The 19,099-nt window shown below is 58.4% G+C and overlaps 1 protein-coding gene and 1 long non-coding RNA gene across 3 annotated transcripts in view; one reads left to right on the top strand and one right to left on the bottom strand.

Annotated features, from left to right (window-relative positions):
* Positions 1 to 19,099, top strand: part of AGO2 (argonaute RISC catalytic component 2) — a 123,999-nt gene that overhangs the window by 7,521 nt on the left and 97,379 nt on the right. Inside the window, exon 1 of one of the 2 annotated variants that reach the window (XM_042924286.1) lies at positions 6,428 to 6,497. The exons of the other annotated variant lie outside the window; for it this stretch is intronic. Within the exon in view, the coding sequence (XP_042780220.1) occupies positions 6,476 to 6,497 (22 nt within the window). The 5' untranslated portion in view covers positions 6,428 to 6,475. Of the gene's footprint in view, positions 1 to 6,427; positions 6,498 to 19,099 lie in introns of those variants that run through there. 2 annotated transcript variants of the gene reach the window in all.
* On the bottom strand, positions 4,302 to 6,413 carry LOC122211152. The gene is made up of 3 exons (XR_006198522.1): positions 6,349 to 6,413; positions 5,363 to 5,500; positions 4,302 to 4,837 (listed from the first exon to the last, which is right to left on the bottom strand). It is a non-coding gene; the product is annotated as an uncharacterized LOC122211152 (long non-coding RNA).

Below are 19,099 nucleotides of genomic sequence, written 5' to 3'. Positions count from 1 at the left end.
GAGACAGAGAGAGACAGAGCATGAACAGGGGAGGGGCAGAGAGAGAGGGAGACACAGAATCGGAAACAGGCTCCAGGCTCCGAGCCATCAGCCCAGAGCCTGACGCGGGGCTCGAACTCACGGACCGTGAGATCATGACCTGAGCTGAAGTCGGAGGCTTAACCGATTGAGCCACCCAGGCGCCCCTGGGTTGTGTTTCTTTAGCAATTTTTTAAGTCCCTTATGGCTTCTGGGTCTTTTGCTGGTTGACGCCCATATGTGGCTCAAAGTCTCCTCCCACTCTCTGGGCTTTTCCACACTTTATGATGCCCTTCTTGGACTTTTTATTACGGAAATCCTCAAATATGTGCAAACATTGAAGAGCGTAGTGACTCCCTACGCCCATCGCTTGCCTTCCTCCGTCTCTAGTCCCTACGGGGTAACTTGGAAGCAAAGTCCAGCAGTGGCCCCTTCATGCTGGGGAGGGCTTCGATTTAATGCTCTAGAAAACAAGCACTCCTGGGTTTTTTTGTTTGTTTGTTTTGTTTTTACTGACATAATCAAAAACCATCATCCCAGCTCAAAATGCTAATAATTATCCCTCGATATCACCAAACAGCCTATCAGAATTCAAATCTCCCTAATAGTCTCATGGTTTATTCCCAGTAAAAAATAAATAAATCCAAAAAGAGGGCTCACTTAAAATGCCTTTTGATGAGCAGTTTTGTTTTTTTTTAATTTTTGAAAAGTTTAAAATTTAGTTTTGAGACAGACAGCGACAGAGCACAAACGGGGGAGGGGCAGAGAGAGAGAGGGAGACACAGAATCCGAAGCAGGCTCCAGGATCTGAGCCGTCAGCACAGAGCCCGACGCGGGGCTCGAACTCACAAGTCACGAGATCATGACCTGAGTGTAAGTCAGACGCTCAACTGACTGAGCCACCCAGGCGCCCCTTTGTTTTAAATTAACCTTTTGACTTTGAGATAATTGCGGATTTACACGTAGTCGTAAGAAACGGGATGGAGAGACCCCACTGCCCTTTCTAGTTTCCCCAATGGTAGTATCTTGCAAAACCACAGGCCAATATTACAACCAGGTATTAGCATCCATAGGAATCAAGACACACAGCTTCTCTACCACCGTGGGAACCCTCCTGCCGTCTCTGCCAGCGACAGCCTCAGCCTTGTCATCCTTCTCTCCGCCCCTTCTCCGCCCCTCCAGACCACCAATCTCCTCTCCATCCCCATAGTTTTGTCCTTTCAAGCAGGGCGTATAGATGGAGTCGAATACGTAACTTTCTTCCACTCTGCAGTTTTCTCTTCAGGTTCACGCGAGTGGCTGTATGTGTCAATAGTTTGTTCCCTTCGACTGGTGAGGAACGTTCCATGTGCGGATGGGCCACAGTTTGTTTGACTGCTCACCAACTAACGACCTTTGGGTTGTTTCCAAGTTCTGGTTACGCAAATAAAGCCGCTATAAATATTCACGTGCGGGCTTACGTGTAAACACGAGGTGCCGTTTTTCTGGGACAAATACCCAGGAGCCCAATTGCTGGGCCGTGCGGCGGTTGGATGTTTCGTGTTTTGAGAAGCCGCCAAACTCCTTTCCCCGGGGGGCTGTACCGCTGGGCATTTGCACGGCAAGGCGGAGCCATCCAGTTTCTCCACCGCGTCCTCAGCTTGGTTGTTGTCACTGTTTTTTACTTCAGCCACTGTGATGGGCGTACACGGCCGTCTTATTGTGGTCTGAAGGTGCACCACTCTGATGGTCCGCGGTGGTCCATTTGCCATCAGTATCTCCTCTTTGATGGGGTGTCTCTCCCTGTCTTTTGCCCATGCTCCAAATCGACTGGGTTTTGTTTCGTTAAGAAAAATTGTTTTTTGAAGTTTATTCAGTTTTGAGAGAGAGAGACAGATAATGAGCAGGGGAGGGGCAGAGAGAAGAGGGAGAGACAGAATCCGAAGCGGGGCTCAAACTCACGAACCACAAGATCGTGACCTGAGCCGAAGTCGGACGCTTAACCGACTGAGCCACCCAGGCGCCCTGACGATTTGCTTTCTTTCCCGTTGAATTTTGAGAGTTCTGCATATAGTTTAGATTCCAGTCGTCCGTCAGATATTTGGTGTGCAAATACTTTCTCCTGCTCGAAGCCGGTCCGGTCCTCTGACCTTTTTAAGGCAGCCTCTCCCTGAGCAAAACTTTGAACTCTGATCAAGTCCCGTAGGTTCCTCCCTTCCTGGGTTGCGCTCTGGGGCCCACGTCTAAGAATTGTTTGCTCGGCCCCAGGTCCCCCAAATTTTCTCTTTACGTTTTACGTTGACGTCGCAACCTGTCATCCGTTTTGAGTTGATTTCTCCGTGTCTGTGTGTTGGTGGCGTGTCGGCTGCCTTTCCTTTTTAGACAGAGGAACGTGTCCGAGAGCAAAAGGAGTGTCTCCTGGGTGTATACAGGCTGCAGCCGCTCCTACGCTCCTGTCGCTTCTGTTCCCGTGAGTGACGCCCTCTGCAGCACAGGGGGGTCAGCGCCCCCCTCCCATTGCTTGCATGCTCAGGATTTTTAGCCTCTGTTGGGTGCGCAAGAGGACCAAGTGATTTATGTATTCAAACTAAGTGGTTTCCATCGAACGTTGGGCTCAGTGTGTAGAAATTGCTTAGACGCGTATTTCGTTGCTACTACGGTAGGAGTATTTGTTGGCTCACAACCGCACTCTTGAGGTTTTCATTCAGGAAACAGCCAGCAGTTTCACTCAAAGGATCTGGAAGGGGTCACAGGAAGAGCGCTGCCTCAGTGTTTCCCAAAGTGCGCTCCACGGAGCCTGGCGGTACCCTGCGACCAAAGAGTTGTGTGGCCGCGTAGATGTGGGACTGCCTCCTGTCTGTTCCCCTCCTTCCTCTTTGTAGAATCATGATTCTTAACGCTTTGTTAAAGGTTTTGAGAAGGTCTGCGATCGCTAAGTCTGTTTAGTGTTAACCCAGTGCTTCCCATTGAGAAGGTCTGCGATCGCTAAGTCTGTTTAGTGTCAACCCAGTGCTTCCCATTTATTTGACCTCTTGGCCTTGCTTTTATCACGTGCAGAACATGTTTCTGGAACTGATTTATTCCAGCGTCTACATTTTAGACTTGTGGAAACTAAGGGCCCCAATGTTGAGGGCTTTGTGGGCCTCACGGTGTAGGAGTGCACCGCGTGTTCCCGCCTAAGCACTCCGCCTCTCCTGCAGCTCCTGCTGGGGCGGGTGGGTGCACCCCGCGCGCAGGCCCACCAGCGTCCCTGTCCCAGGCCGTGACGACAGCCCTGCAGTCTTAGCGCAGCACGGGGACCCCCAAATACCGAGCAGCGGATTGCACAGGGAGAAAGACGGGGCACCAGAAGACCCCTGAGCCGGCCCCCTGTGGCCAGCACCCCGGTATTGGATGAAAACAGGGAGAAGCAGAGCAGCGGGGGGCGGGGGGGGGGGAGACGACTCTAGAGGCATTTTGCAGCAAGAGTTGGGGACCCAATTAAATGGGGTCATATGTGCGTCCACTGGCTGCAAGAGACGAAGGCAGCGGGGGCCCGGCTTTTTCTGCTGGAGGATGAACCCTCCGGCCGCGCTGGGGAACACGGGGAAAGAGCCGACGGGGAGGGAAGGCGGGGGACAGGAGATGCGCGGGACCCGGCGTTGCAGGCCCCGAGCTCGAGGGGGCAAGCGTCGCCGGGAGGCGCGGGGAGCGAGGGCCCCGGGCGGGAGACGGCGCCCCCTCGCCAGCAGGGGGCGCGCGCGCGGTCCCCGCCGAGAGGCGACACAGCGAGGCGCTGGGGAGACCCGGGGTGGCCTGACCTTCCGCACAGGAGCCCTTGCTCCGAAGTTACCCGAGGCGAGCGTGCGTGCGCTCCCAGGAGCGGGCGCCGGGCGCGCGGACTGCGCCTTCCGGGCGTTTCTGGGGCCCAGACCGGACAGCAGAGAGCCCCGCAGGGAGGCCCCGGATTCGGCGATTTCGGGCAGAAAATAGCGGGGGGGGGGGGGGGGGGGGGGCGGAAAATGTATATAAAACGCAAGTGTGCGGCTTGAGAGTCGCGACTGAGCGCAGAACCGCCGGAAGGAGCATCCCGCGCCCCTCCCCGGCCCCCCCACCCCCACGCGCAGGGCCCCGCGCTTCGGCTCCCGGCCACCACCTTCTGGCTTCCCTTCGGCCTGTCACGACGTAATTATGCCCCCGATTCTGTCACTTGCAGAGATGTGACCCTGCGGTGCTGGTCGCCCGTCGGGGGGGGGGGGGGGGGGGGGGGGGGGGGGGGGGGTCCACCCACATCGAAGCGTCTCCTCCATCGCCCAGTCCCCGGCGGGCTGGCGGCTGTTGGGGTGGCACCTGTGCGTCTCCGCCCGCCACCCCCACCCCGCCCCGCGCTTCCCAGACACACTTGCCAGCTGCTCGGCGACCCGGGGCCGTGGGTCAGCCTCTCCCGGCACCGCCAAGCACCTTCTTCCAAAGCGCTGGTTCACACCCGGACGATTAACACTCTCGAGAAAACGAAGCTGTGCCTCCGAGGAGCCTGACGAGGGGTGACGTTACAGGTTCTGACCCGCCAGGGGCTGTGTCACACGCCGACTTACGGATGGGGGACCCCACGCAGATGGAAATGGGGAGCCAGTGAGGGGTGTTGAGCACGGGAGGCACAGAGTCAGATGTGTGATCACACGAACGACGACTGTGGGAGGAGAGCCAGGGCTTTCCACGGGGTCCAGGCCACCCTGAGGGCTGGGGGTGCTCAGCAGAGGATGGGAGAGGGATCCACGGGCAACTGGGAGGCTGATGCCACGGCACGGACCCCGTTTCTGTCAACGACTTGGTGAAGACCGATGTCCTTTTAAGTTTCTCTCTGGAGGAAATCAAGGTTTTCTGGCGCTTATTTAGGGATGTGCTTGAGGATTGCAAAGAGCTAGCAACCCCCCCCCCCCCCCCCAAACCTATTTAGGATGCTACGCCCCTTGCGGGCGGGCAGGACTCTTGGTAGATTTTGCACCACCCTGGGCAGGAAGAACACTCCGTTCCTTGCACCCAATATGCAGATGACACGTTTGCAGGACGAAGTATGTTAAAACGACGAGCAAAACTGGATTGTGTTTCACCTTCAGACTTGTCATCACCCACCAATTAGGAGAGAAGGGAGACGGCTCCCGCACGGCTTCCCTGGAAAAGCCCCGAAAACAGCGGGACCCAGGGGTTTAGAAGGATGGGCGAGGATTTGGGGAGGGAGAACCTTCCTAAGAACTCGGGAGGTGAGTACAGACGCCCGCAGGAGCACGATGGGGAGGAAAGGCCCCGCGACAACAATCTGGGGAGGCGCCTGAGCGCTGGAAGGGGCCGTGGGGCTGCTGGCCCCTAAGGTCTCCTGAAAACTTACTGTTCGCGGCTTTGTACGTGCATGATCTGGGTTCCTGGCCGGGAGGTGGCGGTGTGGTCGTGTGCGAGGGCCAGCAGGCGTTCAAGTTCAAGCTCCGGGCTGGGAGCTAGCTTCCCGACATTCATGTTTCCGTAATAACTTAAAAAAAGCCAGGCTGGGGCGCCGGGGCGCCCGGGCGCCCGGACTCCAACAGCTCGGCCGCACTGTGCCCCCCCCCCACCACCCCGTTCCCCCCGGCCGAGGCAGGGGTCGGGGGGGGGGGGGGTGGGAAAGGGCCGTGCGCCCCCCACCCAGCACCCGTCTCCCGCCCCCCGCGGGCAGCCAGAATGCGCTCCCCCCACGCGCGCGGGGGCGGCGGGGACAAGGGGGTGTTTTCTTTCTCCCGGCCTCAGGGGCGATGCCAGGCCGGCCCGCCCCGCCCAGTCGGCGACCACGTCGCTGCTCTGAGTGGCTGCGAGGGGTCCCCCGCCCCACGTCCGCCCCCGCGGCGGGGGCCCCAGCGCCCCACGGGCCCGCGCAGCCCCCGCCCCCCGCCCCCACTTGCCCCGCGCGTCCCGTTCCCGCCCCCCCGCCCGCCAGGCTCCCGGCCACCAGCGCGCCGACCCCGCCCCTCCTCCTGCCTGCACCCTCCTCCTCCCTCCTCCTCGCCCCTCCCTCCTCCACCTCCTCCCTTCCCTCCTCCCCTCTCTCCTACGTCCCTCCCTCTCCCCGTTCCTCCCCCTCCCTTTCGCCCCTCCCTTTCGCCCCTCCCTCTCCTTCCCGCCTCCCCCTCTTTCGCCCCTCCCCCTCTCCCTCGCCCCTCCCCGTCCCTCCCCTCCCCCTCCCCTCCCTCGCCCCTCCCTCTCCCCTCCCTCCCTCTCGCCCCTCCCTCGCCCTCTCCCCCCTCCCTCCTCCCCTCCCTCTCTCTATCGCCCCTCCCTCCTTCCCCCCCCCCCCGCCCCCCCGCCCGCCGCCTCCGCCCGCCGCCCCGGCCGCGTCGGGTAAACCTGTTTGGCGAGGCGGCCGCGCCGGGGCGGATCGTGCGGCCGGCGGCTCCCTCGCGGCTCGCGGCGTCGGGGCCCGTGGCGCGCGCGCGGCCGCCCCTCGGCCCCGGAGCCCCTCGGCGGCGCCACCATGTACTCGGGAGCCGGCCCCGGTGAGTCCTGGCGCGGGGGGCGCCGGCCCGGCCGCTCGCGCTCGTGCCCGCGGCGCCGGCGGCGGTTGGCGGGCTGGCGGGGGGCGCGGGGGGGCGCGGGCCGGGGCGGAGGGCGGGGGGCGGGGGGCGCGGGCCGGGGGTCCAGCGCGAGGCGGGGGGGGGGGGGGGGGCGCGGGCGGCCGGGAGACGGCGGCCGGGGGAGGGGGTGGCGGCGGCGGCGGCGGCGGCGGGGCCGGGCCGGGCCGCCGGCCGTTGGCTCGGCCTCCTCGGGCCCCCGGTCGTCGGGGCGCCCCGCGCGGCCTGGGCCCCTTCCCGCGCCCCCGCCGCCCCCCGCGGGTGGAGCCGGAGGCCGGGGCCCGCGTGTAGGCCCGAGGCCCGCGCCCCGCGCCCGCCTCGCCCGCCGCCCCGGCGCGGGTCCCCCGCTGCGCCCCGCGGGGCCGGGCCCTGAGCGCCGGCGGGGGGTTCGGGCCCGGGGGCGGCGCCGAGCTCGGGGCGTGCGGACGGCGGGGGGCCGGGGCCGCGCGGCCCCCGGCGCCAGACCGAGCCCGGCGGGCCTGGAGCGCACTCGGTTTCGTTTTTCTCTTTGCCAGCACTTGTGCGGCCCCTGCTCCGGGGGAAAGTCTGGAAACGCTGAATTTGGGCCAATCCCCGGTGGTAGTTCTAGGGCCGCGGGCCGGGAGGGTGCAGGGCGGCCCCTAGAGACCCTGAAGCTGCGTGCGGCTGGTTCTCATTCCAGACACGCCGGCTCCTTATTCAAGTGCTAATTGCCTTTTACAATTTACTAGAAGACGGCGAGGAGAGGTGTTGACTCCCTTCGCACCCCTGTCTACCGGTCCGCGCTTTCTTTGGAAAAGTTCTGAAGAACTTCAGGGAGTAACCCGTCGCCCCCCTTGTTTTAAGTGCACAGCGGAGGGGCCGCGGAGTTGCTGGGCCAAGAGAGCGGTCAAGTGTTGTAAAGCCTTTTTCCTTCTCCCGCCAGGCACGTGGCTCCCAAATTTCCCGGCTGGCCCTGCCCCTTGCACAGGGCATCGCCTGTCCCCTTTGTCCGCCAGGCTCCGGCAGGCTGCAGGCCGGTCCCGGTGCTAGGTGCGCTCCCGGTCCCCCCACCGCCGCGTGCTGGCCGGGCCCTGGCCCCACCTGCTCGGGGTCAGGGGTCTGGAGGCCCCTCTTGATCCGCCCAGTTCCCTAGACGCGGTCCCTGGCTGCTGTGGCTGTTCACCAACGGCCCTGTGCCTCGTGAATTCTGACGGTCTTCTTTCTGATGTCACTTAATTTGAAAGCTTTTCCGAGACTGAGCCCTACCAACTTTTAAGCCCTTCCGGCCTCTCAGCAATTTGATTGAAGAATGGTTTTAATCCTACACCTGGGAGGTTCCTCAGGTCTGCCAGGGACCCTGTTGGCACACTCCTGGGGGCAGATTTGACTTCTTGACACCCTGGGCCTGCGGGCTTCCCTCCCCTCCCCTCCCCCCCCCCCCCTCCATGAAAGGGCAGGGTAGCCTCTCAGCTGGCTGAGTGAGGGTCCCCCCGGAATGCCCCTAAAGGAACCCAGCAAGGGGTAGTCACTACACCATAGAATTTTTCAGATTTTCAGTTTGCAAGTTGAAGGCCCGGAAAAAGTAAAGAACCTTGAGGAAGGTGAAGCTTTTGTGCTGCGTCTCGCGCTAACTAAGCCATAGGATGGCTTGCTAAATTGGTGATGTTCACTTTGAAGGTGGACCACAGAGGCTCGGATAGGTTAAGAACCCTGCCAAGGTCATATTGTCTGATTCCAAGCCGACTCTGGACACTCTCCTCAAAGAAGTGGCTTTCAGTCCTTTTGACCTTGACCCACAGTCAGAAATACCTGTTACCTCTAGGCTGGACTGCTGTGCGCATGCGTTCAGGTATAATTGAACCGAGAGCTTCAGGGAGCACCGCTCACCCTGAACCGTAGGCCCCGCACGGGGGTATTTTCTCACCTCTCGTTTCCAAAGACCTGTCGTCCTCCGGGTCTCCAGGCTCATTTCTGGTCACTGACAGCTTCTGGAAGAATCTTGCTCTGCTGTGGGCCTCTGCCCTGTGGCGTGCCGGGGAGAGGGCCCCGTGGTTCACAGATAAACCTGAAACTGGACAGCTTTGGTTGGAAAAACAAATAGGTCTGTCGGATGGTTGTTAGCTAATGGCAGGATGGGAACGAGCCCAAATTTCAGGCTGTGCGAGTGCACTGTAATTCTAAGGCGGGGTGCACCTCTCGTATTCTACACACAGGGGCTTTTAAGTTGGCCTAGAAGGAACTTCTGGAAGAGTTTCTTCAATGAAACTTTTTTGGATGTTGTATTTCCTAATTTAGGATCATGAAAAGACAGTCGACCTGGATTGTGGAACAATTACACATAGGTTTGCTATTTGCAGTTTTACTGTACTTGGGAAGCAACTTAGTAATAAACGAATTCGAAAGGTAGAGTTCACAGTAGGTAAAAGTTATGCCCGTTATAAATGCTGTTATAATATGGGAATTAATGTTTGGACTCTGAAGACGTTACTGCTTATCAGTTTTTTAGCTCTTCAGAAGAGTTAGTGGTTCAGGATGGTGGGCTCCCCAGTGACCCTGAACTTTGGGAGATGATCTGGCTCCTTGGTTTTCGATTTTGTTTTGTTTTGGGTTTTTTTTTTTGGTCTGCGTGTTTGTGTTTGACAACTTAAAGATCTTAAAGTGTGTCTGAGGGAGCCCAGGGGATTGTTTCTTTTGCTTTTGTGGTGCCCCAGCCCCTGTGTGTTTAACCCCTCTCAGCGTTGCAACAAAGTAACTATTGTGACACATGAGTCTTATTTGAGAGTCGTCTAAAGGGATCCTGACTTTGGGAATAACCGGCTTTCAGGGTGGTTTCTAGTGCCATTGAACTGTTCCTGCACCCCATTCCTGCGCTCCCCAGCCCAGTTGCCAGTGAAGGTATGCCCTGCTCTCCCGGCGATGGTGCACGTTGGCCATAGAGCAGATGGTCCCTCTCTGCCCCTCTAGAAACTGCTGCAGGCAGGGAGGCATGGACCTATGACAAGCCTTTTTTTTTTTTTTTTTTTTTTAAGTTTATTTATTTTGAAAGAGAGAGAGAACATGGGCAGGGGAGGGGCAGAGAGAGAGAGAGAGAGAGAGAGAGAGAGAGAATCCCAGGCAGGCTCTCACACCATCCACACAGAGCCTGACATGGGGCTCAAACTTTCGGGCCATGAGATCACCACCTGAGCTGAAGTCGGACGCTTAATACTGAACGACCCAGGGGCCCTTCTGTTTCAAACCTCGAAGAAATGTTTAAATAAGCGTGTAGGAAAGCAAAATATAAAAGCTTCGAGTCCTAAGACCTACCTGGTTTTGAGAAGCAGAATATTAGTTCCTGGCAACTCCTAGTTTCAGTGTCAGAACTTCCAATGATACCAGTCTGGTTTATTCTTTGTAATGACTGTTCCGATACTACTCTAGCGTGCTAGCCTGATAAAGTATGTTTTTGTTTCCTGAATTGTTACTGTGGGTGTTCAAAATGTAACACTTGATTTTTTTTTTAACAGTTTGTGTTGTGAAAGAGTTTAAAGTACACAAAAGTAGAGTGACTGGCACAGTACTCCCCCATTTTTCCATCACCAAGCCTCAACTATCAAGATCATCTGCCTTGGCCTCAGATGTGCCCCTCCCCCCTTTTTCGGGTGGAAATACTCTAACGCCCCTTCCAGACTTGTCCTTTCACCCCTGACACTTAAGAACGGTGTCTAAGAAATAGGGACGTTTTAATCTCCGCGCCATTTCCACACTTAACAGTCCATAATCAGTTTCTCGTGTGTGCTTACAGTGGGTCGTTTGGGATCGTGGATTTTAATAAAAGTTCACACATAAATTTGGTTTTATTTCTTTTGGGGCTCTTTAGTCTGGACTCTAAAGCTAGCACCCCTCCCCCTGCACACCCCCCTGCTGTGGACTTGCTGGGACACTTAGTCTTGAAGATCGCTTTTCTTTAGAGTATGTATGTGCACCCCCCCCATTTTCTAAAAAGGACCCCATTGTTCAGGATACCTCCGTTTTGTTGAGTAAGGCCGGTTGGAGACCCAGTTGCTGTGATTTAATTACGACACATTTATCTTTAGTGTTTGTACGCAGACCCCTTTGCATCTGGAATTTTCCATCGCAGAAGAATCTTGTTTGTTTGTGGTGCTCTGAGCAGAAGGGACATTTACGACATATAGAAAACGCGGGCGTACTTGTGACTCTGGCATCACGGATGGTGGAGACCGCTCTTCCCCAGGTGTGGGTGGGGCTCTGCGGGTGAGGTGGGGAGATGGGGCTCTCTTCTCAGTCACTTCCATCCGTGTCTGTTCCTGGCCATTTCTCTAGACTTGATGGCTTCACCCCGCATTTTGTGACCCGCCGGCACCCACGTCTCCCGAGCCCCAAGCGAGGTGCCCTGCCCGTGGGCACTCTAGACGGTTGAACCATCACTAAGCTGCACTATGATTTTTTCCCTGCTTTTTTCTCTCCAGCTTTAAAAACTGAAAGCCACTGATTGGTCTCAGGGTCTTTACTTTTCATGACCAAACAACCGTGCCTTTCTACTTTATCTTTCGATAGAGCTGTACCCTGGGTGACCAGACAGTTTGTCATCTACACTGGAAACTTTGGCAAGTGATGGGGGGCTGGGGGTGGTTCTTGGTTATGTCCCTGAGACATAAGGCAGCCCCACGACCTGGACAAATCGGGACGGATATCTCCCCGACTCCAAGCAGTTCCTACATCCTAGGCTCGTGGTAGATCTGTTCAAAAATAAAGGGCTCAAACATTTCATTTCGTTTACTTATTTTTGAAGATTTTATTTTTAAGTAAACTCTTGCACCCAGCGTGGGGCCCGAACTTACAACCCTGAGAGTTGCCTGTGCCACCAACCGAGCCAGCCAGGCGCCCCGGGGCTTAAACATTTAAAAAAAAATTTTAACGTTTGTTTATTTTTGAAGGAGGGAGAGACAGAGTGTGAGTGGAGGTGGGGGGGAGGGAGACACAGAATCCGAAGCGGGCTCCAGGCTCCGAGCTGTCAGCACAGAGCCCAACGCGGGGCTCGAACCCGTGAACTGCGAGATCGTGACCTGAGCCCAAGCTCAACCAACTGAGCCACCCAGGCGCCTCCCCCCCCCCCCCCCCCCCCAGGGCTTAAACGTTTAAAACTTGTTTCGCCCTTCGGTGGTTTTGCTCTTACTAAATTAAATTCCTCATCAGGTCTGGAGGATGTGAGCGTGGTCTTTGAGAGATTGCCGCGGATTTGTACCAACAGGGCTCCGCACCTCGCTCCCTCCGTTGCCGGCTGGAGGCAGGGGCTCCTTGAACTCGAAGCCCACCTTTCAGTCCTCGTCCTTTCCTCGAGGTCACAGCTCAAGCAGTGGAGACAGGCGGGGAGTCACAGCATCACCGCCGGCTCTGTACGTGTCCTGGGCCTCGGTTTCCTCACCTGAAAGCAGGGAGTTGGGCCTGGCCGGCTTAGGTCCCCTCGTGTCTACGTCCTGAGGTGCCTTTACTCCTCTGCTGACTTGCGATGGTGGCTGGGGCTGAGGAAGGAGCCGGTGATCCCTGGGAACCCCGTCTCCGACTGTGAGTGCCCAGGGGCCGCGTGCAGGTGGTAGGGAAGGTGGGGCAGCCCGCTAGAGGCCCCGTCTGCTCTGCTGGGGTGCCGAGTGCCGACTTGTTCTAGAAAGGTGACTCTGGCAGTGCTACAGGCACGCTAGGGGCCAGCGTGGGGCGGGGAGACTGTAGGGCCTGAGACAGCAGGACCCTCCCCCCGCCCCCCAGGGGATGGCTGTGGGTGGAGTGATAGACAGGGCCCCCGCGGGTCCCATCCACGAAGAAGCTTGGGCCCAGGTTTGGATCCTGTACTTAATTCTAGCACCCCTCGCTGGCTTGGGGCCTCTGGCCAGGGATGTAATTTTTTGAGCCTCAGTTTCCATACCTGGAAAATGACGGTAACAGCCCTGACCTCAGGGTTGTTGAGGTGAGATGTGCTGGGTGGCGCTGGCCTGGGTCCTCACCCTCGAGGGGCCTGACCCTGCCCTCCCCCAGGCGAGTTCGTGAAGCTTGAAGGAGCACCCGGCATGGGGCCCACCGGAGGAAGCAAGCCGCAGACGGTGGTGGGGAGCCGGCCGTATCCTCGTCTCCGTGACCGCATTTGTTGAATGTGGCAGGTGGTGACGATGTTAACAAACATAAGACACGGTGGAGACTGGCAGGCTTGGGGGGCAGGATCGCGTGTGGCATTTGGACATGTTGGGTCTGAGGCGGGCTCTGGAGAAGGGGCTGGAAGGCCACCGGGAGACGGAGGACGGGGCAGGGGACCGCGTGGGAGCTGGGGCCCCGGGGGAGCGAGCCCACTTCCTTGGCCTAGCCAACGTCGTTAAGAACCTGCAGCCTTAAAACCAGCGGGTCTAAGAAACCCCTGAAGACCTTAGAAGTTAAATTTTGCCAGTGTCCCCGGTGATTGCCTTGTGCTGCGGGTGTGAGAGCCAGTGGTGAGGAGTGGGCGTGGGAGGGGAGTAGACGGTGCACCTGACATTCCCGCGGGAGAAGGTTGGGGGGGGAGGGGTTGCCGGCCCTGGGGCCCCGTTCCTGGGAGGTGAGAGTGTGGTGCCCAACATGGCTTTTTGACGAAACAGGACACGTCAGGTTCCCTTTTCTGCTCGGCTCCCGGGTCTGGTTGGTGGCGGCCCCTCCTCCCTGCCCCCGGGTCAGGGTTCCCTGTTGCTGTGAACGCAGCCTGTCACCTCCGGGTAGAACTGGGGCAGAGGACTGGGGCAGAGGACGGAAGGGCTAACTCTGGGAGCTGCAGCGCCTTCCCCAGGAAATGGCCAACGTCGTCGTTAAGAACCCGTAGCCTTAAAACCAGCCAGACTCGGGAATCAGGGTGGTTCCTCCCCGAATCTCTGTCGCTGTAACTTAAGCCCATCTCTTCTAGTTATTTCTGGGTGCTTGGGCTCGGAGCTCTGCCACTGTAGAAAGTGCATGCACACGAGAGCAGAATACTGACTGAAGTTCACGGGTCAGAGCCATTTGAGAGGCTTGTCATTGTTGAGTCAAGTGACACAATATGACCATTGGGCGTTTTTCTGGACAAGGTCTCTCTCCGTTGCTGGTAGGGAGCTTGAGCCCAGCAGGCCTGTGCCCGTGTTGGGGACTGAGTGGGTGGTGCTCCGCGAACCGGGTAGTGGGAGCCCCTGCAGGTGGGTTTTTGCTCACCACACTCCCAGGCCCCGTGGTCGGTCTTGCTGTGCCCGAGCTTGTGCAGGACACGAAGGCGGCAGGGCATTTGACGGGACTGGGCAGGTGCCTCTGAATCCCACGGGCGGTGAGGGTCCCGTCCACACGCAGTGGGCACGACACAGCCCAGGCTCCAGGAGGGGTGACGCCCCGGGCTTCAGCGGCAACATTTGTTTGTTTGTGGAAACAAAATAAATGGTGGGGAAATACCAGTAAACGGTGGGGAGAAGGCACAGGAAGGTGCAGAGGCCGGGTGCCAAGGCGCCTGCAGCCCCTGAGAGCTGAGAGCTGTTGGGTGTCACCATGGCATTGTGGTCCCCCCCCCCCCACGTGACACAAACCCGGGGCACAGGCTCCGGGTCGGGCTGACCTCACTTGATTCCTGGCTTCACGACTGGGCGTGAGCCTCTCTGAACTTCGGTCTCCTCCTCACAGGGAGAATGAGCAGATCAGAGGAGATAATGCAGGCGCGCCGTTCGCCACGGCACTCGGTGGGCGGGAGGCACCTGCTGCCTGCCACTGTTTCTGCCGTGGGGAGCATCCTTATTCATTCTGCACGGGAGCCCTTTGGGGTGTGCACTCGGGCTCCCGGCCTGCCCCTCCTCCTTGTTGACCTCTGGGTCTTTGCAGGCAGTGAGGGATAAAAAAAACACTTAGAAACCGTTGTCCCCAGTAAACAACCTCTGCCAGGTGCCTTGTGTGTACGGCCGCCTTGTAAGGCTCGACACCAGGGATCTGAAGGCTTGGCCTCGGCGTTCAGAGCCACTGTTCCCGTGAGCATCCCTCAGAAGGGACCGGAGGCTAGTATACTGTCGCGATAGGACCCGCCCACGTAGGACTCACAGTAGTTGGGGACCCACCTTGCACGGTCACGTGGCCAGGAGTGCTGTGACAGAGCACCGGGGTGTGTCCCCACACGATGAGCCCGGTCCCAACCGGGTGGGACCGAGTCACAATTTTCTGCTTATAGTTTCTACCTGGTGACCCTAGAGTGGCCCTGCCGGTGACTTGGCGGGGGGGTGGGGGGGCGGGTGGGGGGCGGCCACTGTGGGGGTGCTTTGTTCCTAACGGGTGCCGCTTCGAGAATTACACACTTTGCTAAATGTCAAAGCACGTGGCTCCCTATGAGGACATCAGATCGCACTTGGAAGGGGCCTTGCGCGTCTGAGACTCGTAATTACAACTTAACCTTGAGCTGTGGGCTGTGAAGGCTCTTGGGGACAAACAGCCTGGAACGTGTGTGATGGGAGGCAGACAGTCAAAAGAAGACACACACCAGTCAGGAGGTTCCGAAGCATGTCTGGGGTACCTGCCAAAGACCAGGGGCCGGTGAGCAGGGTGGGGGGGAAGCGGGCGGCCCCGTTGCATGGACGGTGCAGGTGCCTGAGAAGGTGAGCTTGGGCCAACAACCGGAAGAGGAGGGAGGGAGGCAGGTGCAGGTGGGTGGGGAAGTCAGGGTCGGGTTGGAGTCCGCGAAGGACTTTGTGCCCAGGAGGGGAGGAGGGGTCTGCTGGCCCTGTGGCTGCTGTGTCGGAAACAGAGGAAACAGACTGGAGGCGTGGCGGCCGGTCAGCGATTCCGCCCACGGGACGTCGCCTACGGGGCGAGCCCGGGTCAGGTGGAAGATGGGGAGGAGTGGAAGCATGTGTGACGCCCCCAGAGATCCCTGGTTCGCCTGGAGGCCTCTTTGCCATCCCTGCCCCTTGTTCTGGTGCGGACCCCAGGCATGCTGTTTTACTGACAATTCTTCAGGAGCGGGCTCTGCAAGGTGAGGGTGTCTTTGCCTGCTACCCCCCCCCCCCCCAGTACTCCTCAGGGGGCCCCTAGTTACCGGTTTAGAGACAGCTTCTCTGCCCATCCACCCAGTTACACACATGATGTAGATTCTAACAGGTGACCGAGTCAGGATCCAGGTGAGGCCCACATTGTGATCGGTTGATGTGTCCTCTCAGTACCTCTTAAAAATGACAGCTTGATTGGGGCGCCGGGGCGTTAAGCGTCCGACTTCAGCTCAGCTCATGATCTCACGGTTCGTGAGTTCTGGCCCCGAGCTGGGCTCCTTACTGATGGTGCGGAGCCTGCTCGGGATGCCCTCTCTGTCTGCCTCTCCCTCATTTGCATGGGCTCGTGCTCTCCCCACCCCGCTCAAAGTAAATGAACAAGCTTAAAAAAAAATGACAGCTTGATTGGCGTGTCGCTCGCACACCGTGCAGTTTGCCATTCACAGTAAGACTCAGTACGTTTACGGTTGTGCACGGCCGCTCCCACCATCTCTGGACACTTCTGCCTCCAGAGAAGCCCTGTGCCCATGTCGCTGTGACCCCCGCCTCCGCAGCCCCAAACAGCCGCGTCCCGTGTCCTCATCTGTAGCCTTCTCCCCGCCTCCTCCTTGCTGCTTCTTGGTGGAAGAAGCTGGTTTGTGTATGTGGGTTTCCCACGGTCTGGACCGGGCTGGTGACCTCTTGGCGTCATCCAGCATGTGCCTCCGTCCTGTGTGGATTTCCCGCAAATAGGTGGTCAGACCCAAAGGCTTGATCTGATGCGTGTTGTGCTTGCTTGGGTTCGAGGACTTTGGGGCCCCGAGGCTCAGACTCTAGGCCGGTCTGCTGCTTTTCCTACCACTGTCGCCGTGGGGTGTCGATCCCTAGGTTCCAGGAATTCCTTAGGGTTTGTGAGACGCTGACGTTCGGCTTCTGCAATAAAAACTCCCCCGTCCCCTGTTTGGTTACGGGTATGTCTTGAAGGCAGAGGAACATCAGGGACCAGCCTGAAGGCCGGACGGCCGGTTGAGAAGAGAGACGGGTCTGGGTAGTGTCCAGAGCCGTAGGCCGCTCGGGCCTGGAGGCCGTGGATGCCGCGGGCACCGGAGGGGCCGCTTTGTTCTCCAGGTGGCAGGGACCCCCCCCTCCCCCGGGGGTGTTTGGCAGCTGTGTGACAGACAGGGTGGGAGTCTCCATCCACCTACGGTGGGGAGCAGGGCAGGGCAGAGGGTGTGGACGGGCGCCTGCCTGTGGGGCAGGAAGCATCGATGACTGTGGTGAGGAAGCAGCAGCAGGGCTGACTTTTCTGTTTTACTGACGGGCTCCATTTAAGGCAGTTCTAGGAAATCCAGGAGAAAAAAATCCATAGCATTCCCTTGGCACGTGTATGGCACCCAGCGCGTTTTGCCTGGAGGTCTGTCTGTCTCCTTCATCGCCGGTCAACTGTTTGCTCACTGCCCTGAATCATCTTGGTCTGCTTCCAGTGTCCACCGTGGTGTTTCCTTTTTTTACTAAGTGTTTGTTGCATTTAATTGCTTCTTGTTTTCATCTACTGACTTGAAGCTTGTGTCCACTTTTGAAAAGCCACACGCCCCAGCCGCCCCCCCCCCCCCGTGCTTTTTCGGGTGGTGGCGCTCCCGTGCCCCCATGGTTCTGTGGTTCTCTGTGGCCGTGGTCTCTCGCGCCTCTGTTTGGAGTGGAGCGTGGCATCGTACATCAGGGATGACGAATGTTGAGCAGCTGGAGGGAAGAGGACCGTGGGGGCCACTTAGGAAGTGATTTACTTACGTAGGTAATGGACACACACGGGAAGAGTGAAATCATAACCCGTCACGGGGCAGACAGCGGGACGTCTTCTGTCCCCACCAACTCCCGGCTCCCCTCCTGCGGGTACGTCCGTTCTAGGTGCTGGTGGGTGCAGTGCGTGCCCCACGGGTTGGCCCCGCCGAGCCCGACTGTTGATCTCGCCGGTGGGGGTGGAGCGAGGGGGGCCGACTGCCTCCCTCTGTGCTTCCATCAGTCTTGTCCAAAGCCGCGCCCTCGGGGGGTAGGCCTGGAGGTGGCCGGGCGCGGCCGCACGCCCAGCTCGAAGCTTCCTGGGTGTGGGAATCGGCCCCTTCCCCTCTGGGCGGTGGAGCCCCGAGTGCTCCCGAGCCGGTGAGCCGAGCCGGTTTGCGGCTCTGTGATGAGGGGGCGACCCCCCCACCTGCCTTCCTGCGGGAGTCACGTGCGTTAACCACGTCCGTGCTCCGAGCACCGGCCCGTTGGGAGTGCCGGAATGTGACCCGGGGCTGCCTTTCAGTCACGGAATATTCTAGAGGTGAATTAAGGACAAAATGTCTTGGGTGAAAATTCTCTGAAAGAGAAAAGGCTCTGACCTTTTCTGGAAGAGATGGTAAGAAATTTGGTTGTAAAGCTGTGGGGTTCCGTGTGGCCTTGTTGTTTTAGTTTGTTTTTTGGTCTTCAGCAAAGCCCTAGGTTGACTTTTTGAGGGATTTAACCTTCATTCCATCAGGGAATCCTCTCCCTCGGAAGAGCGTCGACCAGCTGCCTGGAGCCGTGTGCCCCCCACCCGTCGGAGGGGGCTGCCCCGGTGGGTTAGGTGGGTTATCGCTGCCGCCCCGTCGGGGTGGCGAGGAAGGGGCGCTGTTGGCCAGGGTCGGGGGTGCCATCCACCCAGGTCCAGCGAGGGTGAAACACCAGTCACGGTTTGCAGGAGATACTCTGCTAAGCTTCCCGGTGGTAGCCGGTGTCATTCCCACAAGCGGCTCTTTGAAGCGTGGTTTATCATCTACTTCTGCGTGCTTTTATTGAAATAACGTACTTTTAAGTGCGCGTTGTGGAGTGAGGGCTGTGAAAGAATCTTGCCAAGTCTTGGGGGGGGGGGGGGGGGGATCATTCCCAGCCTGACGCTGTGTTTCCTTCGTCCTAGACAACTCCCGCCTCCCTGGCTGCCCTTCCCAGCGTCAGCGTGCACCCCTGGGGGCCCCACGGCCCTCCCCCCTGCTGTCGATCCTGTTGGTGTGGGCTTTTCCAAGCGTGTCTGCCTCGTTAACAAAGGCAGAAGAAGCTACTCGATTTTTCAAAGATAGGAAATTCTTTCAAAATGTCATAGCCTTTTTATAAATTGAGGTGAAATTCACTTAACAAGGGATTTCGTTTTTTATTTTTTTTCTTGGAAGATTTTATGTTTGTTTATATATATATATAGAGAGAGAGAGCGTGTGCGTAGGGGAGGGGCAGAGAGGGGGCGGGAGTTGGGGAGGGGGGGGAGAGAATCCCAAGCAGGCTCCACGCCCGGCTGGAAGCCATGCTGGGCTCCCTATTGCCACCGTGAGATCGAGACCTGAGCCACAATCAAGAGGGGGACACTTAACTGACTGAGCCCGCCAGGCGCCCCATCACTAGACATTGTAAAGCATACACTTGAGTGGCATTTAAGCACATTCACGGGCAGTGTGCCCATTACGTCTCACAAGTTCCAAAACATTTTCATCACCCCAAAAAGAGGCCCTTACCCGTCAGCCCTGCACCGTTGCCCCTACCCCTGCCAACACCATTCTGCGTTCCGTCTCAGCGAGTTGC

Source organism: Panthera leo, chromosome F2, assembly GCF_018350215.1.
Source record: "Panthera leo isolate Ple1 chromosome F2, P.leo_Ple1_pat1.1, whole genome shotgun sequence".
In the NCBI taxonomy this organism is placed as follows: domain Eukaryota; kingdom Metazoa; phylum Chordata; class Mammalia; order Carnivora; family Felidae; genus Panthera; species Panthera leo.
Note: the sequence above shows the minus strand (reverse complement) of the source record. Positions and strands in the feature narration are given on the sequence as shown.